The 27,770-nt window shown below is 42.5% G+C and overlaps 1 protein-coding gene and 1 long non-coding RNA gene across 4 annotated transcripts in view; one reads left to right on the top strand and one right to left on the bottom strand.

Moving 5' to 3' along the window:
* SESTD1 (SEC14 and spectrin domain containing 1) overlaps positions 1-27,770 on the bottom strand; it is a 187,768-nt gene that overhangs the window by 1,404 nt on the left and 158,594 nt on the right. For all 3 annotated transcript variants that reach the window (XM_089690385.1, XM_089690386.1, XM_089690387.1), the window contains exons 14-17: positions 17,704-17,785; positions 12,911-13,033; positions 8,064-8,255; positions 2,802-2,923 (exon numbers count right to left, since the gene is read on the bottom strand). In XM_089690385.1, coding sequence (XP_089546511.1) covers positions 2,802-2,923; positions 8,064-8,255; positions 12,911-13,033; positions 17,704-17,785 — 519 coding nt within the window. The remainder of the gene's footprint in view (positions 1-2,801; positions 2,924-8,063; positions 8,256-12,910; positions 13,034-17,703; positions 17,786-27,770) is intronic.
* The window catches only part of LOC149451568 (uncharacterized), a 292,180-nt gene that overhangs the window by 263,317 nt on the left and 1,093 nt on the right, over positions 1-27,770 (top strand). The window lies entirely within an intron of this gene.

Below are 27,770 nucleotides of genomic sequence, written 5' to 3'. Positions count from 1 at the left end.
AAAAAATAAAATCTATTTGATGCTGCACATCTTCATGTGTTCCAACATCACCATAAAAATAACCAAATAAATAGTGCAGCGTAATAAAAAGAATCATTCAGAAAAACTATATACTATGAAAACACCCTGTTCTCTCTCTGTATGTGTGTGTGTATATGTATGTGTGTGTGTGTGTGTATATTTATTTGTGTATACATATATATGTGTGTGTGTGTGTCTCTGTGTGTGTGTGTCTGTGTGTGTGTGTCTGTGTGTGTCTCTATCTCAAAATAAGCATAAATCAACATATACTCCAATAATGTAAAGCATATTTGTTAGCAGAAGTCATAAAGTCCATATATAACAAGGGTTCATTAAAGTGCTTATTTAGATCTATATATTTATGCACATCTATCGGTCTAAATAAACACTTTATTGCACACATGCTATATATGGCCTATATTATTGCTGATAACACATACTGTACGCATTAAGTTATTGGCGTATATGTTGATTTATGTTTGATATATATATTTATACAGAGTTTTAATAGTATATAGTTTCACAAAGTATTCTGTACCCCTGAATGAACTTTTGTATTACGCTGCACTATTTATTCTGTAATTTTTACTGGATTTAAAGGAGTGGTTAGAAATAAATCACTTGGTTCTTCCCTTCATACTGAACAGCGTGGATAGAGGACACTCGTGCCAGGTATTATACACGGACAGCTTCCCCATGTGGCTTTCCAAATACCTGAAAAGTGCTGCATCTGAGAATTTTCCATCTGGCTCCTCTGACAAAAGTAGACTGAAAATTCAACTTTTGTCGAGCCGGGTAGTGACAACCGGTACATCCCTGGAACAAGTATATCGTCGATAGAAAAAAGATAGAAACCTGATATAGTCCCCAAATGTCCATATACAGTGGCCCTGTATATGGACATTTATTTAAATACCTTCCTTATCAAAATACACTTATAACTACTGTAGAAACTGTAGCCTGGCACAGTTATTACACAATCATTACTTCTAACCACTTCCAGACCGGACACTTTTACCCCCTTCCTGACCAGGGCAATTTTCAGCTTTTAGCGCTATCACACTTTGAATGACAATAGCGCGGTCATGCAACACTGTACCCAAATGAATTTTTTACCATTTTTTTGAGACAGATAAAGCTTTATTTTGGTGGTATTTATTCACTGGGATTTGTATTTTTTTTGCTATGTAAATGAAATGTCCAAAAATTTTGAAAAAAAGTGTTTTATAAAATTTTGCAAATAAGTAATATTTCATCATAAATCTTAGCCAAAACGTATTCAGTTATCTTTTTAGTAAAAAAAAAAAAATCCAAATTAGTTTATAAGCAAAAATTATAATTTTTAAACATTTTTTTTACATTTTTAATTTATTTTTTACATACTGTCACCCTAGCAGTACAGTGTCACCATGGTGACACTGTACTACTTGTGGGGGGTGATAAAGATTTTTTTTTTTTTTTACACTGATTGCTTTTACACCCATATAGGATGTAAAAGCAATCATTTCTCTTTCTCTCTGTGTGCATTCTTGCACTCATTGAGAAGTACTGAGTGAGCTGTGATTGGTCACAGCTTGTCACATGGTACAAGGCTTTTGTGAATAGCCTTGTACCATGTGACCTCTGTGATCATTCACAGATTTCACACGTAGTAAGCAATGATGTCAGAAGTGACATCTTGTTTACTACTTTGCATGTGATCACTGATTGGCCAATCAGTGATCACATGATCGGGACCTCGTACAGAGGTCCCGTCCGACGATCGGTGTTTCACTGTGCGGGCACCGGATCGCGGTGCTGCGCGCTCCCAGGGAGCGCACAAGCAGGGTGCGGGGAGGCCGTTTATAGATGGCCACCCGACCCTGCAGTGCCACCGTCCGGCCGTTTATATACAACGGCCGGACGGGAGGTGGTTAAGGTACTTTGACATAATCTTTTAACGTGCCATTGGAATACTTTACTGCCAAGGACACAGTTCCTTACCAAGTTTTGATGTTCTCATACTGTATGTAGGGCTAATTGGAGCTTCAGAAAATATATTAGGTGTGACAGGGAAAACACTTTTTTCTATATCAATACGTGTTTTGACAGATGTGTCCACATCAGGATGTGTTTTTAATGCCATAACATAATGAAATATCTTCCTTATCATACATTTATAAGTGTCCATGAACACATGCACTCTGACAGACTAGCTCCAATTGGGGACTAGTGTTTTTGTATTTAATGGACATTTTTTTTTCCCTCAAATGGTATATTTGATTACACTTTCATTCTCGTGACAACATTTCACGTTTCAAGTATTAGACCTGTTAAAATAGTAAGGGATAAGTCAGCAAAAATGGTTTTATGTGCATTTGATGCTGAAATCTGAGCACAGAAGTGCCAGCTCACCAACAGAAAGATTGAATCACAGAGAGATTGAACGGATGAAAATCGTTTTGTTTGTATGAAAAAACACCAATATTTTGGGGCCATGTAAGACTTGTAAGTTCCAAAGCTAATTTTCTATCTGAAACTCATACTTTGGAGTGCTGGCATTTCTGTACACTTGGATCTGCAGTGACTCCACTACAATGCACTAACCTTACAGTATCTGACCCATGAGAAATAAACTGGGATTGACTATTAATTATTTGACATAGAAACCCCAGTCCAAAAATGGCTGCAATGGGCCTACAGCTCTTTTAGAGCTTCGCTGTATATTTTAATAATTGTCAATTCAAGTTTTCTCAATAAAATCAAAGCTTGACAAAGGTCTACACAGAAAAATGGCATACCCATCAGGATAAATTACAGGCACTGTTAATCTGTCCAGCAACGATTTCCCAACAGCTTCAACTTCATCAAATTGTTCAAAATCCAGCACTGATTCGGGAAGGTCTGGACTTTCTTGTAAGATCTGAAAGGAAATTCAAAATAAAACATAAAAAAACAATTAGATTGGTTGTACCATTTTCTAAGTTACATTATAATGACTTAAAGTGAATCCATGATATACTATAGAATCTGTTCACTTTGATGGAAGCAGCCATTAGCCAGGTTATGTCAAATGTTAATTTTAAGGCAGCCGCTCAATGAATAGGTTTGTCTCAACTGCTATCACCACTACTGCTCTGTCACACAAGTTAGGCAAAGATTTCTTAAAATTCTTGACATGTTCCTTTTAAAATGCAGACTTGTATTTTCTACCTGATAATTGTCTTCACCATTTAAACTGGACCTGTTGCCCTCCTCAAAGAAGTCAATGCAAAACCAGCTTTAAACAGGTCATAAAGATGTCAACTACAAGTCAAAAGAGTTCTGAATGATCTCAGAAGCGTCTCAAACTCATGTTAAACCAATGAAATCAACAGCCCAATATCAATGTCAATATCAGCCCTAATTCTGAGCTGGAATTACATATCAGAAAATCCAGCTGATCAATTCACAAGAAGACAATGACCTCAAACTGCTGACCTCAAACTGCCTAAGACACAGAGACCACGCAAGTCCCATTGAACTGATCGGCTTTTAATCTTATTTGCTGGAAGGAGAGGAGATCAACTGCTGATGGACAAACTCAGTTGATAATTAAAGTGTGAGTTCTGGATTTTATCACGTACTTTTATGGAGTTTGAAAAATTTGCTCTGTTGCCAATCATGAAAAATGCTCAAAAAAAGCTAAGCACGTCCTTTGTGGGTTTTTTTTTTTTGTACATTTGCTACCTGAGCTCTTGAGATGTGTCCAGACTTCAAGCAACATGACGGTTTACCAGTTGTCCAATGCTTGCACTCTAATAAACATGTACTTGGAGCTGCAGCCCTTGAGGGTAACAGACATAAGGTTGTGAAAAGTCAGTCAGCAACATACTGCAGCAGTGTTCAGTATAGGAACAGAATTGTACTAAAGGAGAGCAGAGAATAGATCTCTGAATAAATCTGCTACTTGATCATTTTTAGAAATGTACCGTATTTGCCGGCGTATAAGACGACTTTTTGACCCTTGAAAATCTTCTCAAAAGTCGGGGGTCGTCTTATACGCCGGTACACATGTTAGGGGGGCTGCGGCATTAAGTATTTTATTTATTTATTTATTTATCGAGTTTATATAGCGCCAAAGGGTTTGCTCAGCGCTGTACAATAGAGGGGGGACAATACATGAAACAGTACAGTAACATCAAACAGCACACAAGGGGTAAGAGGGCCCTACTCTTTCGAGCTTACAATCTAGGAGGGAGGGGGTAGAGGTACAGGAGGAAACGGCTGTGGGGGATGGAGTGGTAGGAGGAGGGAAGGGCAGCGGCTGTTAGGTGAGGGTGGGGTAGGCTTCCCTGAAGAGGTGGGTTTTCAGGGAGCGCCTGAAGGTGAGGAGGGAAGGTGACAGTCTGATGGATTGGGGTAGTGAGTTCCAGAGGATGGGGGAGGACCTGGAGAAGTCTTGCAGTCGTGCGTGGGAGGAGGAGACCAGGGAGCAAGATAGAAGGAGGTCCTGTGAAGAGCGAAGGGTACGGGTAGGGTGGTACTTGGGAATCAGGTCGGTGAGGTAGTTAGGGGCAGTGTTGTGAATGGCTTTATAGGTCAGAGTGAGCAGTTTGAATTTAATGCGTTGGGCAATGGGGAGCCAGTGGAGGGAGAGGCAGAGGGGGGTGGCAGAGGTGGAGCGGCTGGTGAGGTGGATGAGTCTGGCAGCTGAGTTCAGGATGGTCTGAAGCGGGGAGAGTTTGCACTGGGGTAGGCCGATGAGGAGGGAGTTGCAGTAGTCAAGGCGTGAGATAATCAGGGAGTGAACGAGTAGTTTAGTGGTGTCTGGGGTAAGGAAGGAGCGTATTTTGGCGATGTTGCGAAGGTGGAGCCTGCATGTGTTTGTGAGTGATTTGACATGAGGTTGGAAGGAAAGGTTTGAGTCCAGAATGACGCCAAGGACCTTGGCTTGCTGGGCGGGATTGATGGTGGTGTTGTTGGTAGTGATGGAAAGGATGGGGGGGGGGGGCATGGGAAGGGGGAAAGACGAGAAGCTCGGTTTTGGAGAGGTTGAGTTTGAGGAAATGGAGCGACATCCAGTCAGAGATGTCGTTTAGGAGGTGAGTGATGCGGGCGGAGAATGTGGGGGTGAGGTGAGGGGTGGTACAGGGGTTTGCAGGGGCTGATGTCTCTTACCTGGATCCAGTCCCACGACGATCCGGTCCAGGAAGCGCGGCTGCTCCTTCAGTTCGGCCACTGGATGTTCGTGCGGCTGCTCGGCTCCGCCTCCTCACCGGTGATTGGCCGCCAGAACTGTAGCTCAGGAAAGGCACACAGGCGGCCAATCACCGGCGAGGGGGCGGAGCCGAGCGGCCCCGCGAAAATTGAGTGCCGGAGCAGCAGGTAAGTGTTCTGTGTAGAGGTGCTGCTGCAACCACATATGCTGGCTGCAGCAGCACCATACGAGAACAGGGTCAGCAAGTCTCAGTGGGAGGAATAGTGCCCCATCATTGGTGTCACTGATACCAATGATGGGGCACTATTCCTCCCACTGATACCAACGATGGGGCACTATTCCTCCCCCCCACTGACACCAACGATGGGGCACTATTCCCCCCCCCCCACTGACACCAACGATGGGGCACTATTCCACCCCCCACTGACACCAATGATGGGGCACCATTCCACCCCTCACTGACACCAATGATGGGACACCATTCCTCCCACTGACACCAATGATGGGGCACTATTCCTCCCACTGACACCAATGATGGGGCACTATTCCTGCCACTGATACCAATGATGGGGCACTATTCCTGCCACTGATACCAATGATGGGGCACTATTCCTGCCACTGATACCAATGATGGGGCACTATTCCTCCCACTGACACCAATGATGGGGCACTATTCCTCCCACTGACACCAATGATGGAGCACTATTCCTCCACGAATACTAATGATAGGGCACTATTCCTGCCACTAATACCAATGATGGGGCACTATTCCTCCCACTGCCACCAATGATGGGGCACTATTCCTCCCACTGCCACCAATGATGGGGCACTATTCCTCCCACTGACACCAATGATGGGGCACTATTCCTCCCACTGACACCAATGATGGGGCACTATTCCTCCCACTGATGCCAATGATGGGGCACTATTCCTTCCACTGATACCAATGATGGGGCACTATTCCTCCCACTGACACCAATGATGGGGCACTATTCCTCCCACTGACATCAATGATGGGGCACTATTCCTCCCACTGGTGTGCATTGGAAGAGGGGTAGTCTTATACGGCGAGTATAGCCCAAACACTACATTTTAGCAGGAAAAGTAGGGGGGTCGTCTTATACGCCCAGTCGTCTTATACGCCGGCAAATACGGTACTTGCTTGGTGTGAAGGTTCCTAGGTTTGCTGCTGCCTGTCAGAATTGTACATTGTACTCATTAACTTTAATTTTAAGAAAATGAAGTAGCAGCTTGTGTATCAAATAGAAAAAAGATCTGATACATTTTAAATAGCTGTATACATATATATTTGTAATCAGTCGACAAAATAAAAAAACAAAAAACTATAGTCAGATCAAAAATTCAAGTAACAACCTACATGTTCAGCTTATTATTTATATCTTGTGTTTTGTTTAGTGTTGCCCTTTAACTGTAAGTTTATATTGTTATTATTCAGTGCCATCAGTTTGCACAGTGCTTTACAATATAAAGGGAGACAGTACAGTTGCAATACAACACAAGAGGGCCCTGCTTATAAGAGCTTACAATCTAATATATTATAGCTTGCCTCATCATGTCCACCAGAAACTGTATTACCTGGTTGGTGTTATTTAAAGGGAACTTGTCAGAATAGAAATATGAGAACTGCCACTGCAGATTTTTTTTAAAGCTGAATTCTAGGAAAACATGTAATACCTTAGCAAATACACATATTTACTTGCTAAAGTATTTATACATCTGTTTATCCAGTTATACAGATTTACAACGCACAGCCAGGTGGAAGACACCACTTTTTCTATTATTTATTTATTTCAGGTACTTATATAGCGCCGTCAGTTGACGCAGCGCTTTACACACACACACACATATATATATTGTACATTCACATCAGTCCCTAAGCCTCAAGGAGTGTACAATCTAAGGTCCCTAACTCACATTCATACATACACATACTAGGGCCAATTTAGACAGGAGCCAATTAACATACCAGCATGTCTTTGGAGTATGGGAGGAAACCGGAATACCTGGAGGAAACCCACGCAGGCACAGGGAGAACATGCAAACTCCAGGCAGGTGGTGCCGTGGTTGGGATTCGAACCAACAACCCTAGTACTGGCAGGCGGAAGTGCTAACCATTTAGCCACTGTGCTGCCCGGTTCCATTACATTATTACAGTTATAAACTCTAAGCTATATTAGTGTCTCTCTCCATCCTCACTGGACAATAAACAAGTGACAGGTTATCTGTCTGCTCATCCCGTTATCTCTTCCTACTAGCACATTCTCTCGCAGCATACCCGGATGACCAGGAGTATGAACTCTTGTATGTGGAATTGCATGGGTGCAGGCCTCAAGCTGCATTACTTATTCCTGTCTCACAAGTTGTTGAGTCATGGAACAAGAATATGCATATTAGTTTTCCTAACACTTTAATTTGCTTGTTCCAGGTAAAGCCAGGATGACGAAGACAGCTAGCAACCTCAAGAACCAAGATAGCAATAGCTTTATGGGCAGGCTCCCTTTAAATGAAAAAGTTTTCACCAATATAAGTCGAAGCCACTCACTATCACTTCTGTACAGAGAAAATGTTTCCAAAGAGATGTTACAGAAAAGTGATGACATTTTTGAGTAATAACAATGATTACAGCATGTCCATATCTATCTAAAAGCCCCAAACAACAAAGCACATGCACTTAAAACTATTCGAAAGAAATAATTCAATCCACTCCAAATACTTCAGTACTGTGCTCTTGAAAATGAAAGAACTCTATTGTACAGGCGAGCAAGAATTGCTCCACAGAAGTGCACGTGACCTTTAAATGACTGAAGCTACTTGGTTCGGGTCATATGCAAATAGATCTAACCTTTTCAGCGTTAGAGTGAAAAGCGAGTGCCATTTCCAGCCGGTGAACCCTCTCTTCTGAGGTTATCGTAAACTGCTTCCATACTCTGTTAAGTTTCGGAAGTGTGTCCCCTGATGACCTTGATGTACACCTCAGAGACTGACACAATACAACTGTGGCTTGCAGTAACTGTCGCCCATAATCATATGTACTCTGTGGAGAGGACCAAAAGAGGGAGAAAATTATAGATGAGAAGAAACAGAATTATTTGTTCTCATTGCTAAATTTAAGAGGTCAGACACAGAAACCTTGGTTTCCAGCTAGAATTAACAGGAACTAATAAGCATGGTCATCTTGTGTTACAATTTAGCAGGCTGGTAAAATAAAAAAATATAGCAGAGGAAAAGCAGAATATCCACAGATACTAAGCACCTGAGCTTTCATCATCTTCTCTACTACAAATGTGGGAGCTGGAGTTTTTTTTTATTATAGCAATTCTTTTTATTCCTGTGCATTTCTTCATAGTTGGGTATTGGAGAAATATTTTTACAACAGAATAAATTTTAGAGGACACATTGGTCCTTGACTATTGTGTGTCATATACACACACGCTCTTTTTTTCAGTTTGGTAGGATACCAATTAATCTACCGGTATGTTTTGATAATGTGGAATAAACCCATAAAGACATGGGGAGATTAAACAGATTTCTAGCAGGTAATGACTCATAATAACTTGAAATGCAGGACTCAAAGCTGTAATGCTAACCAAACTTCTGCCCGATGCTGCTACATGGCAGGATCCTATTGAAAGTGACTAACTGCAATTTTTCACTGCTGTTTGCTGTATATGCTGTACTCCACCCAATATAAACCAAAGAATGATGCTCTCCCATCTAGTACAGGGACTCAAAGAATGTGTCCCAACAGCAAACTGGTTGTTCTAAACAGCCCCGCAAAAAAGAAGTGTATCAGCAAAAAAAAAATATATATAATAGTAAAATAAAAATATTGAAATCTGCAAAAGTAACACTATTTCTTATTAATGCTGCAGCTGTTTCACAAAACAAAAGTATTCCATTCTGTTACAATGTGCCCAAGAACAGCTCTGGATTCCTTGAGTGTCCAACTCAGACATACAGCAGATAAATTGTCTATTTTACAAGAATAAAACATTACGTGAAGCTACAAGTGATTGTAAACCCATGATTTTTTAAATAACAAACTTGTCATCTCACATAAAAGTGCAGCGCTAAAAATGATAAAAGGAAACTTATCAAGCAGATGAACATAAATAATAGATGCGTTATAATCATAAAATGCATAAAACCACTAGGAAATATAGTCCCCTACACAAAAACGCACAGGCACCTCTGATGCGTTTTCAAACATAAATGTCATAAAATTCTTAGTATAAGCTTCCAGAAAACTGTCAGGATAATCGCCAGTTGATTAAGTAAAATCCCAGTGTATCGATCCTCAGGTGGGTGTGCAAATAGATATATGAAATGCACACTCACCAGAAGCGCATAAATATAGCATGTTGTATCGTACACTGTTGGAACAGTCAGGGATCCCTTCTTAGGGTGGTCCGAAATGCCTAGGAGTGGATGGCCTTCCTTAGGTTACAGGATATTGGCAAGCCAGGGTAAATGGATCAACCTCGTCCAGGCTCTGGGATGTTCTCCGGGGATTGCTGTGAAGTTAAAATGCTCGGTGCAGAGCAAAGAAAAGCGGTTTTCCCATTGTGTAGTATTTAAATGATGCTTTAATGGTATTAAATAATAAACAGTATAAAATCCAAACACGTACACTAGTTGTGCAAACGATGAAGCAATAATATGACAATTGCATGACTATAACACTGACCAGCTGGTAAAATAAGGTGACCGCTGGACCTCCGTGATCCGGCGGCTTGACGTCACGGCGTGTAGGGCTCCTCCTTGACGTGTTTCGTACTACAAGTACATTGTCAAAAGGGGTATGCACAACTAGTGTACGTCTTTTGCACAACTAGTGTACGTGTTTGGATTTTATACTGTTTTATTATTTAATACCATTAAAACATCATTTAAATACTACACTATGGGAATACCCATTTTCTTTGCTCTGCACCGAGCATTTTCAAATAATGGAGTATTCCTATAATGGAGATGCCCACAAAGGGGAGACATATTTTCAAGTTCACTTACATGATTGTTTCAGAAGGTTCTTTGTTTCTTCCACAGCTTTTATCTAATTCCTCCCCTTGTTTATGTAGCCTTAGCACAAAAGGGAAGAAAGGACCACACCAACAAGCAGGAAGGCACCACAGCAGCAGGAAAACTGTAAACCTAATCCCCTCTTACAAAATTCTAAACTTTTCTTATAATAGGTGATTACACATCCTCGCTTGTAGCACAAAACCCATAAACAAGGAGCTCAGTCTCTGCTTATGGGTAAGAGAAGAGTCATGCAAATTATTTATTATATCGCTAGCCAGGAGTAGGACACTAGGCAGAAAAGAACACAGCACTGCCTATGGGCAATCCTAGCTGGTATAAGACCCCCTCTTTGCTATAGGCAATCCAGTTTTTTTGTTTTGCCTAGTGTAGGAGTAATGCATTTGGGCCCCTTCCTTCTATCGCAGATGGTGTTGGATTTATCACTTGCAATCCCAGGTGAACATCCCAGAGCCTGGGCGAGGTTGATCTATTTACCCTGGCTTGCCAATATCCTGTTACCTAAGGAAGGCCATCCACTCCCAGGCTGCATTCCGGACCACCCATAAAGGGATCCCTGACTGTTCCAACAGTATACGATACAACGCGCTATATTTATGCACTTCTGCTGAGTGCGCATATCTATTTGCACACCCACCTGAGGATCCATACACTGGGATTTTACTTAATCACCTGGCAATTCTCCTGCCAACCACCCAAACAACCCATAAAATGACAAAACAGTGAACCTTAAATAGCTGCCTGCAAGCGTGTGGCCAAAAGGAAGCATCCGAAGATGCAAACACAGCAATGTGATAAAATTATGTAAAAGTGTGCACAGACGACAAGGTAGCCACTATCGCCATAATGGGGTGTGCCACAACGTAGAGGGACAGAGTCCGCCCAATAATTGTGCATGCAGGAACAAGCACCCGCCAGTTTCCGTGGAAAAGAAGTGGCAGAGGAGGCCCCCAGGCCCACTAGGGCCGACCCTGAGCATCAAAAAAAGAATCTGAGCTCTGGCAAAAGGCAGCAGTGGCCAGGCACACCTGAACCACATCCAAGAAGTTCAACGTAACCCCTCCAAGGATAAGCCAGCCATGGATCCAAAAAATGGAGGAAATGTCCTCAGCAGGTGATAAATCCGACACCATCTCTGATAGAAGGAAGGGGCCCCAAGAGGCATCAACAGCAAGGCTCCTACTTTCCATTCATCACACATCTGCATCAGAGGCTGGTCATCAGCTCTGAGGAAAGGGATTCATCCCCGAAACACGTCAGCCATTTGACCGCACTGACAGTGAGAACACCTTGCCTGCCGTTGTGGCCATTGTCATTTTTCTATGCTTTTTAGATACATGCTTCGTCTGTGAGTATGTTTTTATTATTCTTTCACTCCTTACAATAAACCTTGGATAATGCACTAGGTGTGTGCGCCACCTGTTTTCTCTCTGTCCAAATGCATTACTCCTACATTAGGCAAAGCAAAAAAACTGGATTGCCTATAGCAATGAGGGGGTCTTATACCAGCTAGGATTGCCCATAGGCAGTGCTGTGTTCTTTTCTGCCTAGTGTCCTACTCCTGGCTAGCGATATAATAAATAATTTGCATGACCCTTCTCTTACCCATAAGCAGAGACTGAGCTCCTTCTTCATGGGTTTTGTGCTACAAGCGAGGATGTGTAATCACCTATTATAAGAAAAGTTTAGAATTTTGTAAGAGGGGGTTAGGTTTACAGTTTTCCTGCTGCTGTGCTGCCTTCCTGCTTGTTGGTGTGGTCCTTTCTTCCCTTTTGTGCTAAGGCTACATAAACAAGGGGAGGAATTAGTTAAAAGCTGTGGAAGAAACATAGAACCTTCTGAAACAATCATGTAAGTGAACTTGAGAATATATCTCCCCTTTGTGGGCATCTCCATTATAGGAATACTCCTCCATTATTTGAACTGCCTTTGAGTATGAGACACTGTGCTGGAGTGTCTCACTCCTGGGAAATTGAGATAATTAGTGCACTGCAGAAACTCCCTTTGTGTTCATGTAGTAACCAGCTTATAGCATGGTTTTTGTAAACCTTTCTAAGATTTGGACTGTAAAATTCTTTAAAGCGCTCTTCCTTCTGGTTCTATGTTTCACAGTGTAATGTAAGTGGGTCATGTGAAACCACAGCAGAGTCCATGGTACAAAATGGAGGTTGGAAGGAGGGAACGTAGCCAGCTTGGGGCAAGAGCGGTGTTGGTCAAGTAACTGAGGGTTCTGATGGAGAGGTGGTCTGTAGGGTTCAAGACTTATCCCTCCTGGGCAGCTGAGCTGTTACTGGTCCTTGGCTACAGCTCAGGACCCTATATAGGGACCTGCTTCAAACTACGAATTAGCAAGTCCTAAAAATGTTCATATGTGACATGGGGCTTCTGCCCTTGACCTATGGTAAAATCTGTGTTGGACCCTGTATGTGTGATGGACAGGAGCGGTAGTGGTCAGGTGACTGGGGGTCTGGTGGAAAGGTTATACGTTTCCCCCTCCTGAAATGCAAAACTGAGAAGACTATTGCAGCCCTCTACTTTTTAAACCAAAGTAAACTTATCTTTAAGTAAGCACAGAACAGAATGACCGCAATGGGGCGTAAAATGTCAAGAACCAATTAAATACTATTATAAAGTCTAAATTGTATTTACCTGGGCTACATCCACAAATTTTCGGTGCTTTTCTATCAAAATTTTTGTTTCTTGACTGTCGTCTCCCAGTCTCACGTGGGTCTTTAACAAGGCATCCAGTAATTCGTTTAACCAGTCTACTGCCTAAATAAGATCAATAAGTAATTTTATTATAGCAGATTACATCTGTCTATGACTGCTGGCATTTAAAATGTAATAAGACAATATAAAATATTACAAGATAACAGGAAAACAGCTCCCTATAGAAATTATTTTTTCTAACCAAAAATAGAAAAGTTGCAGCTGGAAACTGATTGGGCAATATCTCCATACTGGCATGGAGCCTCATTTAGATTGGACTAGTCATCTTCCCTAGTTCAAGATTTCTGGGGTGTAATCATATTCCTACTGATATTCTGCACGTTTGTCAAAGTAGCCAAATGCTAACAGGGGATCTTTCAACAACTGAAACATAAATATGCACACTCATTAAATTCTGCAACAGGAATTTAACACAGTTTTATAGGTAAATAGAATCTTCATTATTATTATACAGTATTTCTATAGCGCCAAAAAGTTTGCTCAGCGCTGTACATTGTAGTGGGGGACAGTACATGAGACAATACAGTAACAATACACAAGGGGTTCGAGGGCCCTGCTCTTTGGAACTTACAATATAGGAGGGAGGGGATAGTGGTACAGGAGGAAGTGGTAGGAGGAGTGGAGGAGATTGGCTGTTAGGTGAGGGCGGGGTCGGCTTCCCTGAAGAGATGGGTTTTCAGGGTGCGCCTAAAAGGTGAGGAGGGTAGGTGACAGTCTGATGGATTGGGGTAGTGAGTTCCAGAGGATGGGGGAAGTCCTGGAGAAGTCCTGGAGTCGGGCATGGGAGGAGGAGACTAGGGAGCTAGAGAGAAGGAGGTCTTGTGAGGAGCGAAGAGTACGTGTTGGGTGGTATTTGGATATCAGGTCGGTAGGGCAGTATTATGAATAGCTTTGTACGTCAATGTTAGTAGTTTGAATTTTATGCGTTGGGCAATCGGAAGCCAGTGGAGGGAGTGACAGAGGGGAGTGGTGGATACGGAGCGGTTGGTAATGTGGATGAGTCTGGCCTCTGAGTTCAGGATAGACTGAAGCGGGGATAGTCTGTGATGAGGTAAGCCGGTGAGGAAGGATCTTCATATTTCATATTTCTGCTGTCAATTTAGTAGAACCCTTACAATTTTTAGCTTCACTTTTCACATTGTATATTGTATATTTGGGATATTGAATAAAAGTTAGCAATTTTTTTTTACCACAATACAGCTGAATTAAAAATGGTGATCTCCACTGTGCAACCCTGATAGGTGATGTAGCCTTTTCTCTAAAAACTTCCCTGCCAGCTATGTTTCTTGAGGCCCCATTAATTTCTATGGGAGAGCCGTTCTCCGCTAGAACACTGAAGACTGCCATGGACAAATTGTTACACAGTACTAAAAAAAGAAATTGTCAGGGATGGTTCAAGAGGAAAGGCCATACGGTGCTGGGTGGGGATGCACAGCAAAGTACACTGGAAAGAAGAGGAAGGTAAGTATGTAATGTTGTAGGAGAACCCCGTAAAGAACAACTTGTACGAAGAGTAGAGTTGTCTTTATTGCAACCTTTAACAAAAGTTTGGGAATGTAGACCATGATCATTAGAGGAGTGCTGTTTGTCACTTTACGCAAGCCGATAGCAGGCTTTCAGTTAGCTTCAGCAATACTCTTCTAATCAGTCTAGCGCTCATATGTACAAGGCTTTATAGGCATGAGCCCTTCACAAAAAGTGAGTAATGGAAGAAAGGGTAAGCTATTAAAAAATTATATTATAATATATATATATATATATACACACACACACACATATACACACACACACACACACACACAATTGCCAAAAGTATAGGGACATCCCTCCAAATCATTGGATTTAGGTGTTCCAATCACCTCCATGGCCACAGGTGTATAAAATCAAGCACCTAGTCATGCAGACTGCTTCTACAAATATTTGTGAAAGAATGGGTTGCTCTCAGGAGCTCAGTGAATTCAAGCGTGGTACTGTGATAGGTTGCCATAAGTCCATCCGTGAAATTTCCTTGCTACTAAATATTATACGGTCAACTGTTAGTAGTAGTGTAACAAAGTGAAAGCAACTAGGAACAACAGCAACTCAGCCATGAAATGGTAGGCCACGTAAGTGACAGAGCGGGGTCAGCGCATGCTGAAGTCCGCAGTGCACAGAAGTTGCCAACTGTCTGCAGAGTCAATAGCTAAAGACCTCCAAACTTCCTGTGGCCTTCAGATTAGCACAACAACAGTGCATATAGAGCTTCATGGAATGGGTTTCCATGGCCGAGCAGCTGCATCCAAGCCTTACATCACCAAGTGCAATGCAAAGCGTCGGATGCATTGGTGTAAAGCATGCCACCACTGACTCTAGAGCAGTGAAGATGTGTTCTCTGGAGTGATGAATCACACTTCTCTGTCTGGCAATCAGATGGACATATCTGAGTTTGGCAATTGCCAGGAGAACGGTACTTCCCTGACTGTATTGTGCCAAGTGTAAAGTTTGGTGGAGGGGGGATTATGGTGTGGGGTTGTTTTTCAGGGGTTGGGCTTAGCTCCTTAGTTCCAGTGAAGGGAACTCTTAAGGCATCAGCATACCAAGACATTTTGGACAATATCACGCTCCCAACTTAGTGGGAACAGTTTGGGGATGGCCCCTTCCGTTTTGCAACATGACTGCGTACCAGTGCACAAAGCTGGTCCATAAAGATACAGATGAGCGAGTTTGGGGTGGAGGAACTTGACTGGCCTGCATAGAGTCCTGACCTCAACCCAACAGAACACCTTTGGGATGAATTAGAGCGGAGACTGCAAGCCAGGCCTTCTTGTCCGACATCAGTGCCTAACCTCACAAATGCACTTCTGGAAGAATGGTCAAACATTCCCATAGACACACTCCTAAACCTTGTGGACAACCTTCTCAGAAGAGTGAAGCTGTTATAGCTGCAAAGGGTGGGCCAACTCAATATTGAACCCTACAAACTAAGACTGGGATGCCATTAAGGTTCATGTGCGTGTAAAGGCAGGCGTCCCAATACTTTTGGAAATATATATATATACACACATACATATATACACACACATACATATATACACATACATACATGAGGGGTCTTCAAAAACTTTCCGCAATTTCATACATACATACATACAGTACATACATGTTTAAAAAAAAAAGTGCTACATTTTTGAAGAACCCAGATTAGGACCTGGAAACTAAGGTAATTTTAAGTGTAACATAGGTGATCCTAGCAGACTGGGACTGCACTAGAGAAGGGGGCTGGGACAATTTGTTAAAATGTGAACATGTAGTTTTTACACAAACACGTGTGAAGAGGCCTTTACTGTTTCTAAGTTCTCTGTGTCTCCAATTAGGCCCTTGTCATAGCTGTCAAAGTGGGAGTATTACAAAGCTCACGTCCAGTATCACAAATCCTAATTTGACAATGAATACGGTTCTGTACTTTTATTATTGTATTTTGATTTTCCTTTACAACTTTAGGCTTTGCATTTTCTTTCTCCAAATGTACATCTTATCTTTTATTGATAAAACTGACTACTGCAGTCTAGCCTGATTCAGCTGCCTAATTGCATCTTCTCTGTCCCTCGCAAAGGATTGTACTTACAAAAACGGAAAAAGGGATTATCATTAACTATTACCATTCATATATTTAGCATCAATCACTCATGTTTGTGGCAGGCTTTCTTCTTTCCCTTCAATATTTTCTTTATTGTGGATTTGTGCAGAGCAAAATTTGACTTGGAATATAAATTGGCACATAGTGCAGGAAGTGCCTATCGACTCAGCAAGAAACAGGAAAAGAACAAATAGTCTTTGGGGGAAAAGCGAATATTTTGTATTTGCATGAGCCATTAGATGTGGTTCTGTACTTCAGAAACAATAGAAACACTGCAACCAGTCCAAAATCATACTGGATTGTTCTGTTTTCTTCGAATGGAAGCTAACATCTCAAATGCTTCAGGCAAGCTCCACCTAAAATCAATAGTACAGTTTTATATAGTTGTTTACAAGCACACTTTTTAGATCACTAGGGAAATTGTTTAGTGAGATACATCCACCAGAATGCTCCATTCCACGCTACTGCTTGGACCCTGCAAAGCCAAATGAAGGTGTGATAAGTGTGCCACACCCTTCATAAGAGCCCATGAAGTGCAAAACACTACAGGAAAATCTCACCAGAAGCTGCTGGTGGTCCAATCTACTGTGTTCACCTGGAATACTAGTGGTGAGTGGATTCTGCATTTGGACATTTTACACATAGCTTTTAATCAATAGCCTAAAACAAGGGCAATAATGTGCAGTAATCAGACTGATTTCAGCTTGTACCTGTCAGTCCAATAAATGATGACTTCATGAATAGGTGATAGTTATTCGAGTAATCAAGACCTTGTTCCCTACTGCTACTTGCAGGTTCTGCTTATTTTCTTCCTTAAAGAACGAACTATTGTTAAAATAAAAAAGAAAATAACTGAAGAAATAGCTGCAAGAAGACAGTATTGAAGTATGAAAATTGAAGTTCCTCTTTAAGTGAATGTTTTTATATATTTGCCTGGAGTTGTTCAATATAGACTAATCTGTCTGTTTCACTAGAATAAGCAGCAGGATGTGAACAATGCTCACTCCAGTCCAATACTTTATTTTACTTAGCAATAACAAACAGACCTGGGAGCACCAAAGTACAGATGGGATGCAAAGACTGCTCTATTTCTTACTTGTGCTGCATCTTCTTCACATTTAAACAGCTGGACCATCTGTAACATTTTTAACCGTCGAACGTCCACCATATCTTCACACCTAGGAAAAGAACTTCATGTTTTCAGGTCAATAATATTTAATAATCACCAAATAACAAGAATTTCTTGTTTATGACCTAAGCAGAAAAATAAGAAATCAATTCAAAAATGTTTTTCAGCTTATACAGGTGGCTAGGTAAAGCTGATTTATTCAAAATGGAATGGGGCAGCACAGTGGCTAAGTGGTTAGCACTTCTGCCTGGCAGTACTAGGGTCGCCAGTTCAAATCCCAACCACAGCACCAACTGCCTGGAGTTTGCATGTTCTCCCTGTGCTTGCATGGGTTTCCTTCTGGGTACTCGGGTTTCCTCCCACACTCCAAAGACATGCTGGGAGGTTAATTGGCTCCTGTCTAAATTGTCCCTAGTATGTGTATGTATGAATGTGAGTTAGGGACCTTAGATTGTACACCCCTTGAGGGTTAGGGACTGATGCGAATGTACAATATATATGTAAAGCACTGCATAAATTGATGGCGCTATATAAGTATCTGAAATAAATAACCTAACACAACCATATTAACATGAAAAGACACCTTAACTGTCCAGACTTTACCTTTGCATTACAAATGTTTGATGTGAGCTCTGTTGGTGATATTATTATTATTATTATACAGTATTTATAAAGCGCCAATAGTTCGCTCAGCGCTGCACATTACAGAGGGGAACAGAACATGTGACAGAACAATACCAATACAATGCAAAACATGAGGGGATCGAGGGCCCTGCTCTTTCGAGCTTACAATCTAGGAGGGAGGGGATGGTGGCACAGGAGGAGATAGCTGTGGGGGATGGAGTGGTAGGAAGAGTGGAGGAGGTCGGCAAGTTAGCAGGGGGCGGGGTAGGCTTCCCTGAAGAGATGGGTTTTCAGGGTGCGCCTAAAGGAGAGGAGAGTAGGTGATAATCTGATGGGTTGGGGCATGTTGAAGATGTGGGTGAGGGAGCGTAGGATGGAGGGGGAGGGAGGTTGTAGGAGTTGTGAGGGGATAGGGTCGAGGGGGCAGGTGGTGAGGCGGGCATCAGAGAGGATCTTGGAGACTTCTTCTATGGTAGTAAGGTCAAAGGTGCGGAGTGTTGGGGGAGCTTCAGTATGAGGAATGTAGGGTGGGGTGGGAGAGGAGGTCAGAGCAGTGGTGGGGCCGTGGGAGAGGGGTGTAGAGGGGGTAGCTGAGTGAGGGGGAAGGGGGTTGGAGGGAGTTTGAGCAGCGACGAAGTCCCTGTGGGTTATGTCGAGGGGCAGGGGGGATGAGGGGGTAGCTGTGTGAGAGGGGACGGGTTGAGAAGGCGTGTGAGTTGCGGCAATGTCCTTGCGAATTGTGTCAATCTTGTTTTTGAAGTGATTGGCAATCTCAAGGGCAGTGAGTGAGGTGCTGGGTGGAGGTGGGGGTGGCGAGAGTACAGAGTTGAAGGTGGAGAAGAGTCGGCGAGGATTGGAGGAGAGGGCCTTGATGAGGGTCAGGAAGTAGGCTTGTTTGGCAGTATGGAGGGAGGAGGTGTAGATGTGGAAGGCAGATTTGTATCGGGTGAAGGCTTGTTGGGATTTGGTTTTGCACCATAGTCGCTCCAGGGCACGACTGTGTCGTTTGAGGGTTTTGGCGTGATCAGTCTGCCAGGGCTGGAGCGGTCGGGGTCTGATGTTGCGTGTGGTTAAAGTTGATCAGCTGCGGAGTGGAGGGAGGCAGGGTTAAGGTTGCGGAGGTTACGGCTGGTAGAAGTGTGACATTTGGAGGGGTAGGCATTGGAGGATGAGGAGATAGAGAAGGTAATCAGGTTATGGTCAGAGAGAGGGAAGGGGGTGTTAGTGAGGTTGTGGGGAGCGCAGCGGTTGGAGAAGACAAGATCAAGGATATTACCGTCGGAGTGGGTGGTGGATTGTATGCACTGTGCAAGTGCAAAGGAGGAGGTTAAGTGGAGGAGACGGGCTGTGTTCGGGTTGTCGAGGTTGACAGGGATGTTGAAATCCCCAAGGATGATAGTGGGTAGCTCAGAGGAGAGGAAGAAGGGAAGCCAGGAGGAGAAGTCTTCCAGGAAGCGGGGTATGGATCCAGGAGGCCGGTATATCACAGCAATCTTCAGGGGAGTTGGGGAGAATAGTCGGACGCAGTGGGCCTCGAAGGAGGAGAAGGATAGGGAGGGGGGGTTTGGGAGGACTCGGAAGGTGCTCAGCGGTGACAGGAGCAGGCCAACCCCACCACCTTTACGACCGTTGGGCCTGGGTGAGTGGGTCCAGGTGAGACCTCCGTAGGAGAGTGCAGCAGGGGAGGTAGAGTCAGTGGGCTGGATCCAGGTTTCCATAATCGCCAGGAGGTTGAGGGAGCAGGAAACAAAGAGGTCGTGGATGGCGGTAAGCTTGTTGCACACCGATCTGGCGTTCAGGAGTGCACCTGAAAATGGGGGGGGAGATTTTAGGGAGCAGGGGGACAGCTATAAAGTTGCGGGGGTTGCGGCAGGACGTGGAGGCGGGAGGGTTTTGTGCGGGTGAAGGAGGTGGTGGAGGGCCAGGATTTGGGTAGATGTCCCCCGCGGTTATGAGGAGGAGAAGGGTGAGAAAGGTGGCATGGGAGCGGGATGTGCAGGAGCGTGAGAAACTACTAGTGGAGGTGTTTGGGTCAGTGGGAGAGTGGAGTAATAGGAGGAGGTGGTGGGTGCCATAGAGGGGTGAGGGAAGCAGTGAGGGCACAATATACAAATGTTTGGGAGGAGCAGAGGGATATAGTGAATGGATTTTGGGAACAGAGGAGAGGAAAATGAGAAGGAGGAGTGGAAGAGGCATTTTGGGGAGGTGATGAAAGCAATAGTAGGGAGATGATAGCAATGAGGGGTAGATGTACAAGTTTTGGGGTGGAGCAGAGGGGTAAAGAAATGAGATTTGGGAACAGAGGATAGTAATATGAAGAGAAGAGGGGTGTATTATATAAAAGGTACATGGAGTGGGACTCAGGTATGTAAAAGATGTTTCCTTGCAGTCTGTCCAGCATGCAGTAGAGTTTCTTGCTGTTGTTGTGTCTTCCTGCTGCTTAAGTTCTCCTGCATTAGTTCAACTGCTGTGTTTAACTGCTCTGCACTCATTCAAAGCCGCACTCCATCATAAGATATGACAGATGTCGAGACAGTACTCCATTTCTGTCCAGCCTTGTGACAGCATGTCCTCTGGTATTGTCTCCATTGCTTCTGTGATGTGTTGTCTCAGATTGTTCAGGTCCCGTGTCATGGGGGGACATACACCAAGTCCTTGGTGCACCCCCACAGAAAGAAGTTGCAGGGTGCTAGACCTGACAATTGCAGAGGCCAGAGCGACATTGGTGAATGTTTCTTTCCTGCATGGCAATAGCCCTCATTCATACAAATTCCAACACACAAAAAGCCTTCTCTTGCTTCGATGTAACCATCTTGTGTACACAACAGTACCCCAAGCATCTGGTGATGGTGATATGCACAAGCAAATAAAGACACAATAACTGGAGATCTGTTGCCTTCATAATTTCCAACAACTGGCTTTTTACCATTGTTGTCATGGTGCAAAAGTAAAAACTTGTAGCAAGACTGACAACAATAGTAAACGGCAAACATCTGTCAAGTCACCAAAAGGGGCATGTAAGCTCCGAGGAGCAGGGCCCTCCTATCCTTCCTGTATTGAACTGTATTGTCTCCCTTTATTATTATTATTATTATTATTATTATTATACAGTATTTATAAAGCGCCAATAGTTTGCTCAGCGCTGTACATTACAAAGGGGGACAGAACATGTGACAGAACAATACCAATACAATGCAAAACATGAGGGGATCGAGGGCCCTGCTCTTTCGAGCTTACAATCTAGGAGGGAGGGGATAGTGGTACAGGAGGAGATAGCTGTGGGGGATGGAGTGGTAGGAAGAGTGGAGGAGGTCGGTCAAGTTAGCAGGGGGTAGGGTAGGCTTCCCTGAAGAGATGGGTTTTCAGGGTGCGCCTAGAGGAGAGTAGGTGATAATCTGATGGGTTGGGGCAGGGAGTTCCAGAGGATGGGTGACACCCTGGAGAAGTCCTGGAGGCGGGCATGGGAGGAGGAGACCAGGGAACTAGAGAGAAGGAGGTCTTGTGAGCAGCGGAGTGTGCGTGTTGGGCGGTACTTGGATATTAGGTCAGTGATGTACTTCGGAGCAGTATGGTGGATGGCTTTGTACGTCAATGTTAGGATTTTGAATTTGATCCGTTGCGCAATCGGAAGCCAGTGGAGGGATTGGCAGAGGGGGATGGCGGAAACGGAGCGGTTGGAAAGGTGAATGAGTCTGGCGGCCGTATTCTGTAAAGTGCAGAGCAAACTGCTGGCGCTATATAAATCCTGTATAATAATAATAAAGCGAACATTTGTAGTGCAGAAGTAAAACTTGAACAGTTAATGTGTCTTTTCATGTTAATACAATTGTGTTCATTTTGTTATGAATAAATCAGCTTTCCTTTTGCACCATCCTTTTTGAATCACACTGTATATGAGAGTTAAGGGCCTCAGTCACCAGGGTTTTGTTCTATCAGACTGGTTTTGCATTCCTATACATGTCTATGGGAATAAAAATCCTGCTTGAAACTGCTCAAATGCATGTCAGATGGAGGTGAAATGCACCTGTGCATGAACTCTGAATGATTAAAAGCACCTCAAACGGATGTAATTGACACAAACCCAAAACTGATCAACGTAGGCTCTTAAAGTGGTCATGAAGATGCTTCAATGGAGCAAATGATCCCTAGTTAAATATTAGCTTTCTGGTTACTAAACTGATTTTACAATATTTGCTTTAAGATGGTCAGTGTTCAATGACAGCAACTGCACTTCAAGCCAGGCTCATACTTGTAAATGAATAAATTAGATAAAATGTAACAAAATATAATTTATAAACAATATGTGTGTTACAACAAATATGAAATAGGTTAAATTCAAGGTCTCACATGCATCGCTGGCTGTAACGTTCCCTTGTAGTTTCATGGGGCATATAATGTGTAAATTACAGCTTGCAAGTGTAAGTGAAGATAGATCGGGTGAAAGGGTTTCCTTAGATCAAGTAGAACATGAAAGAAGGAAGTTAGAGCCCTAAAGCCACTGATGCTGATGCTCTGTATTGTGAAACAGAAAAGAGCGTTCAAACTGCTACTCCTCAAACGTTGACGTCATCCCCAGCCTGCTCCGATGCATTCAAATTGGAAAATCACCAATTTTTCCCCAGGAAGACTCACTAGTAGATGTAGCTCTCCTTATAAATACTCTTAATTCTGCTCCTTAGGTTCATTAAGCCTTAAAGAGCAACTCCACTTTTACTGAGAAAAAAAAAACATTCCCCTCTGGGCGATCTATGTACATTGCAGGGATATTTAACAAACTTTGTTGCAGATTCCTACATTTTGATATTTTGATGAAATAGCTGTTTGTCTGCGTCCATGTGCAGAGCAAATCTCTATGGGAGTGATTTTATAATGATCAGTAAACTGCTGCAACTGAAGGCCTCTAATGAGAAAATTAGTAGGGTCTGCATCCCTTTAGATGTGATTTCCCTTTGGGAGTATCTGATAAAAAAAAAATTATTTTTGTTTCAGGGGATGCACAAAAACTGATTTGTATCTTAGTGCAGACTTCTGGGAAAATCATTCAATCAATCACACCAGGAGGAAATTACATTTCGCCTCCATGTAGCCATTTTGCATTTTACGAAAATTTACAGCGCTGTAAACTGAAACTGAAAAGGTAATCTTTAATAAAATTGAATTGCAAAATGACTCAAGTTGTATGTTATATTTTTTTTGTTATTCTTTTTCCTCATGAAATTGGAGTTACCCTTTAACTAACCAAGTTTAAAGCAGAGTTCCACCCAAAAGACTGGTCCCCCGCTCCGCATTAAGGATTGGCACCTTTGGACAGCAGATACCCAAAATTGACAGGTACCTGCTCCCACTTCTGCTGCGATCACCAAAGCGATCAGAAGCAGAAGTTGTCCTTCTACCTTCCCTCCCCGTAGTCTTCTGGGACATGTGACATAAGACTACGAGCCCATTCAGGAAGCGCATGCACAGTGGCACCCGGCTGTGAAGCCACAAGCGGTCACAGCCGGGTGAGCACAATGAAGATGCCGGCACCTGGAACACAAGATGGCCAGTGAAATGAGCTGTGGGGAGGACACCGCGGGATCATAGGACAGGTGAATGGCTGTTTTTTAAAGTCAGCAGCTGCAGTTTTTGTAGCTGCTGTTATTTTTTAACAGCATGAGTGGAACTCCACTTTAAGTTCCATTATTAAGAATAACAGAAACAAATATAAAACAGGAAAGAAATGGTAAAAGGAAAATTTTATTAACTCAAAGACTGAGTGGATCTTTCAGATATGGGTATACATTCACTAGCCACTTTATTTCACTGCATTGCCACTGAATAAAGCATATTGAAAAGAGGTACAAGTAATATTTGACTCTTGTCAGCAAAGAACTGGAAAAATACACTATAGTTGCCTGGTCTGAAGAACTGAGTTTTTCATGCAGGATCAGAATTTGCAGTGCACAACATGAATGCATCTACACCCACTGAAGTGGCCTCTGTATGTACAGTGGATATAAAAAGTCTACACACCCCTGTTAAAATGTCAGGTTTCTGTGATGTAAAAAAATGAGACAAATATAAATAATTACAGAACTTTTTACACCTTTAATGTGACCTATAAACTGTAAAACTCAGTTGAACAACAAACTGAAATCGTTTAGGTGAAGGGAAGTAAAAATAAAAAAACTAAAATAATATGGTTACATATGTGTGCACACCCTTAAACTAATACTTTGTTGAAGAACCTTTTGATTTCATTCCAGCACTCAGTCTTTTTGGGTATGAGTCTATCAGCATGGCACATCTTGACTTGGCAATATTTGCCCACTCTTCCTTGCAAAAGCACTCCATATCTGTCAGATTGCGAGGGCACCTCTTGTGCACAGCCCTCTTCAAATCACCCCACAGATTTTCGATCGGATTCAGGTATGGGTTCTGGCTGGGCCAGTGCAAAACATTAATCTTCTTCTGGTGAAGCCATTCCTTTGTTGATTTGGATGTATGCTTTGGGTCATTGCCATGCTGAAAGATGAATTTCCTCTTCATGTTCAGCTTTCTAGCTGAAGCCTGAAGGTTTTGTGCCAATATTGACTGGTATTTGGAACTGTTCATAATTCCCTCTAACTTGACTAAGGCCCTGGTTCCAGCTGAAGAAAAATAGCCCTAAAGCATGATGCTGCCACCACCATGCTTCACTGTGGGTATGGTGTTCTTTTGGTGATGAGCAGTGTTGTTTTTGTGCCAAACATATCTTTTGGAATTATGGCCAAAAAGTTCAACCTTGGTTTCATCAGACCTTAACACATTTTCCCACATGATTTTGGGAGGCTTCAGATGAGTTTTTGCAAAATTTAGCCGGGCCTGGATATTTTTCTTTGTAAGAAAAGGCTTCCATCTTGCCACTCTACTCCATAGCCCAGACATATGAAGGATATGGGAGACTGTTGTTACATGTACCACACAGCCAGTACTTGCCAGATATTCCTGCAGCTCCTTTAATGTTCCTGTAGGCTTCTTGGCAGCCTCCAAGACCATTTTCCTTCTCATCTTTTCATCAATTTTGGAGGGACGTCCAGTTCTTGGTAATGTCATTGTTGCGCCATATTTTCTCCACTTGATGATGACTGTCTTCACTGTGTTCCATGGTATACCTAATGCCTTGGAAATTCTTTTGTACCCTTCTCCTGACTGATATCTTTTAACAATGAGATCCCTCGGATGCTTTGGAAGCTCTCTGCAGACCATGGCTTTTGCCAGGTTAATCGGAGGCACTTTAAATGATGGCAGGTGTGTACTGACTCCTATTTAACATGATTTTGAATGTGATTGCTTAATTCTGAACACAGCTACATATCCAGTTATAAGAGGGCGTGCACACTTATGCAACCACATTAATTTAGTTTTTCTATGTTTACTCCTCAACCCCTCTTAAAAGATTTCAGGTTTGTTTTTCAATTGAGTTGTACAGTTTATAGGTCACATTAAAGGTGGAAAAAGTTCTGAAATGATTTATCTTTGTCTCATTTTTTTTACATCACAGAAACCTGACATTTTAACAGGGGTGTGTAGAGTTTTTATATCCACTGTATATGTATCTATATTATTAAATCTGTGGTTGACCAATCAGGAAGGAATACCTTATTTGAAAGTTCCATAGATCCACAGACTGAAGTCATATTAATCCCTGTTACTAATCAGCCCATCTGAGGGCCACTGTCATCTTTTCGAGACTGAAAGATATATGTTCAGGTACTGAAAATTGTGGCAGCATTGTTGACTATATGCAGATTCTCAAATTATTGCTCTTTCTCTCTGACCCAAAACTGTTTGGGCAGGTTCCACTCAGATTAGTTTTTTTCAGTCATATTTTGCCATCCATCAAGATGGGCAAGTCTGTTGCAGCATGGGGAAAAAAATTCTAGTTGGATCATCTGCCTATGTATGGGAAGCTTGTGCAGGTGGGACTTCAAACTCAGAAGTGAGTCAACTGCACAATACATTCAAGGTGCACCTGAAAAACTTTAACTTGTTTTGATGGGCCTTCCAGTTGCTTGAAGCCATTTTGAGTTGAATAATGTTGCTTTGAGTTTCTTTTGCATTCCCACTTATGGAGGGAAAGAAAAGAAGTTTTAGATCCAAGTCCATGACCACAAGCCCCTAGGCTGCCCTAATGTATACACAGTATGTGCTGGGTCCTATGATCTGAACCTTATTACTCAGAACATGGCACCCTGATTTACACAAACTTTCTTTGATGTCTTAGCTAGTGGAGTATCACCACCCTGCCGTACAGATATTTAGTCACATCTAGGAAACTTTTCATACAAATGGAGAAGTTTCATCTCTAACCGCAAAGCCCTGTCCGTTTTTATAATGTGCAAGAGGACATTGTGCCAAGACACACATAATGAAAAGGCATAGGAACTAATGGTCCTACCAGAAAAAAAGATTCAAGGTATGTAGAAGTGCACTATTATTCAATTTGGTGGACATGAATGCAACGCGTGAACTGTTTTTGCATAGAGTCGCTTAATGATGTGGTAACAGTACCTTTGCATAAATATGCATGATGTCTATAAACACTACAGTGACAGAGATAGCATGCAGACCTACTTAGAATTTGTCTAGACTGTGGCAGCGCTGAGAGCTGGCAAGAAAATCAGCAGGTTTAATCTTGATAAATGTGCTGAAGGCTGAATCACTCTTGATCAAATCACAAAGGATTTTGCACAGTATGACGACAATGATGGAAATCGCATAATCTAGTCAGACCTTCACCTTGAAGGTTGGAAAAATTCTCTTAAAACTTTTCTAACAGATCTTTTTTTTATTTTAATGTGTCAATCAAATTTTAATATTTATTTGCTGCCTCACATGAAAGGTGCAGTCTGCACAAGATTAAAAAAAATAGGCATCAGCTTCTCACATGAAACAAAGTGCTCCTTGAACTGGACAAGAAATAATATGTGAAAAGATTCCAGACATTCAAAGGTGAACACCATGTTTCTTAAAATGACTGAAAAAGAAGTGAAACACGTGCACTAATTCAGACATTAAATATGTAAGGCTGCTGCAAGACCCTGACGCATGATGGTGTATGATGACTCAACATTAATGTGAACAGTACTGTACACCTTCACTACAGCAGCTGACAGACTATCCAGCATACAGTATGTAAAATGTTACCTGATGCTCGACATATGCACCTTGCCTAGCAATCTCTTTCACATTAAAGTGAACATTTGGCCAGGCTACAGACATTCAAGTATTTATGTATCCTTAACAAGCAGTGAATGGTTTTTAATACAAGGCTTGAATGACCTGTGTAGCTGAAGGAACCGTGGAGCAATTCATCCTCAAAGTTCCCAGTAAAGGCACTGAAGTCAGTCAAGTTATTCTCTATTCAGCTCACACTGTTCCCCCCTCTC

The sequence above is a fragment of the Staurois parvus genome, unplaced genomic scaffold (genome assembly GCF_062004578.1).
Source record: "Staurois parvus isolate SC_StPar_1 unplaced genomic scaffold, SC_StPar_1.0 ptg000530l, whole genome shotgun sequence".
In the NCBI taxonomy this organism is placed as follows: Eukaryota; Metazoa; Chordata; class Amphibia; order Anura; family Ranidae; genus Staurois; species Staurois parvus.
Note: the sequence above shows the minus strand (reverse complement) of the source record. Positions and strands in the feature narration are given on the sequence as shown.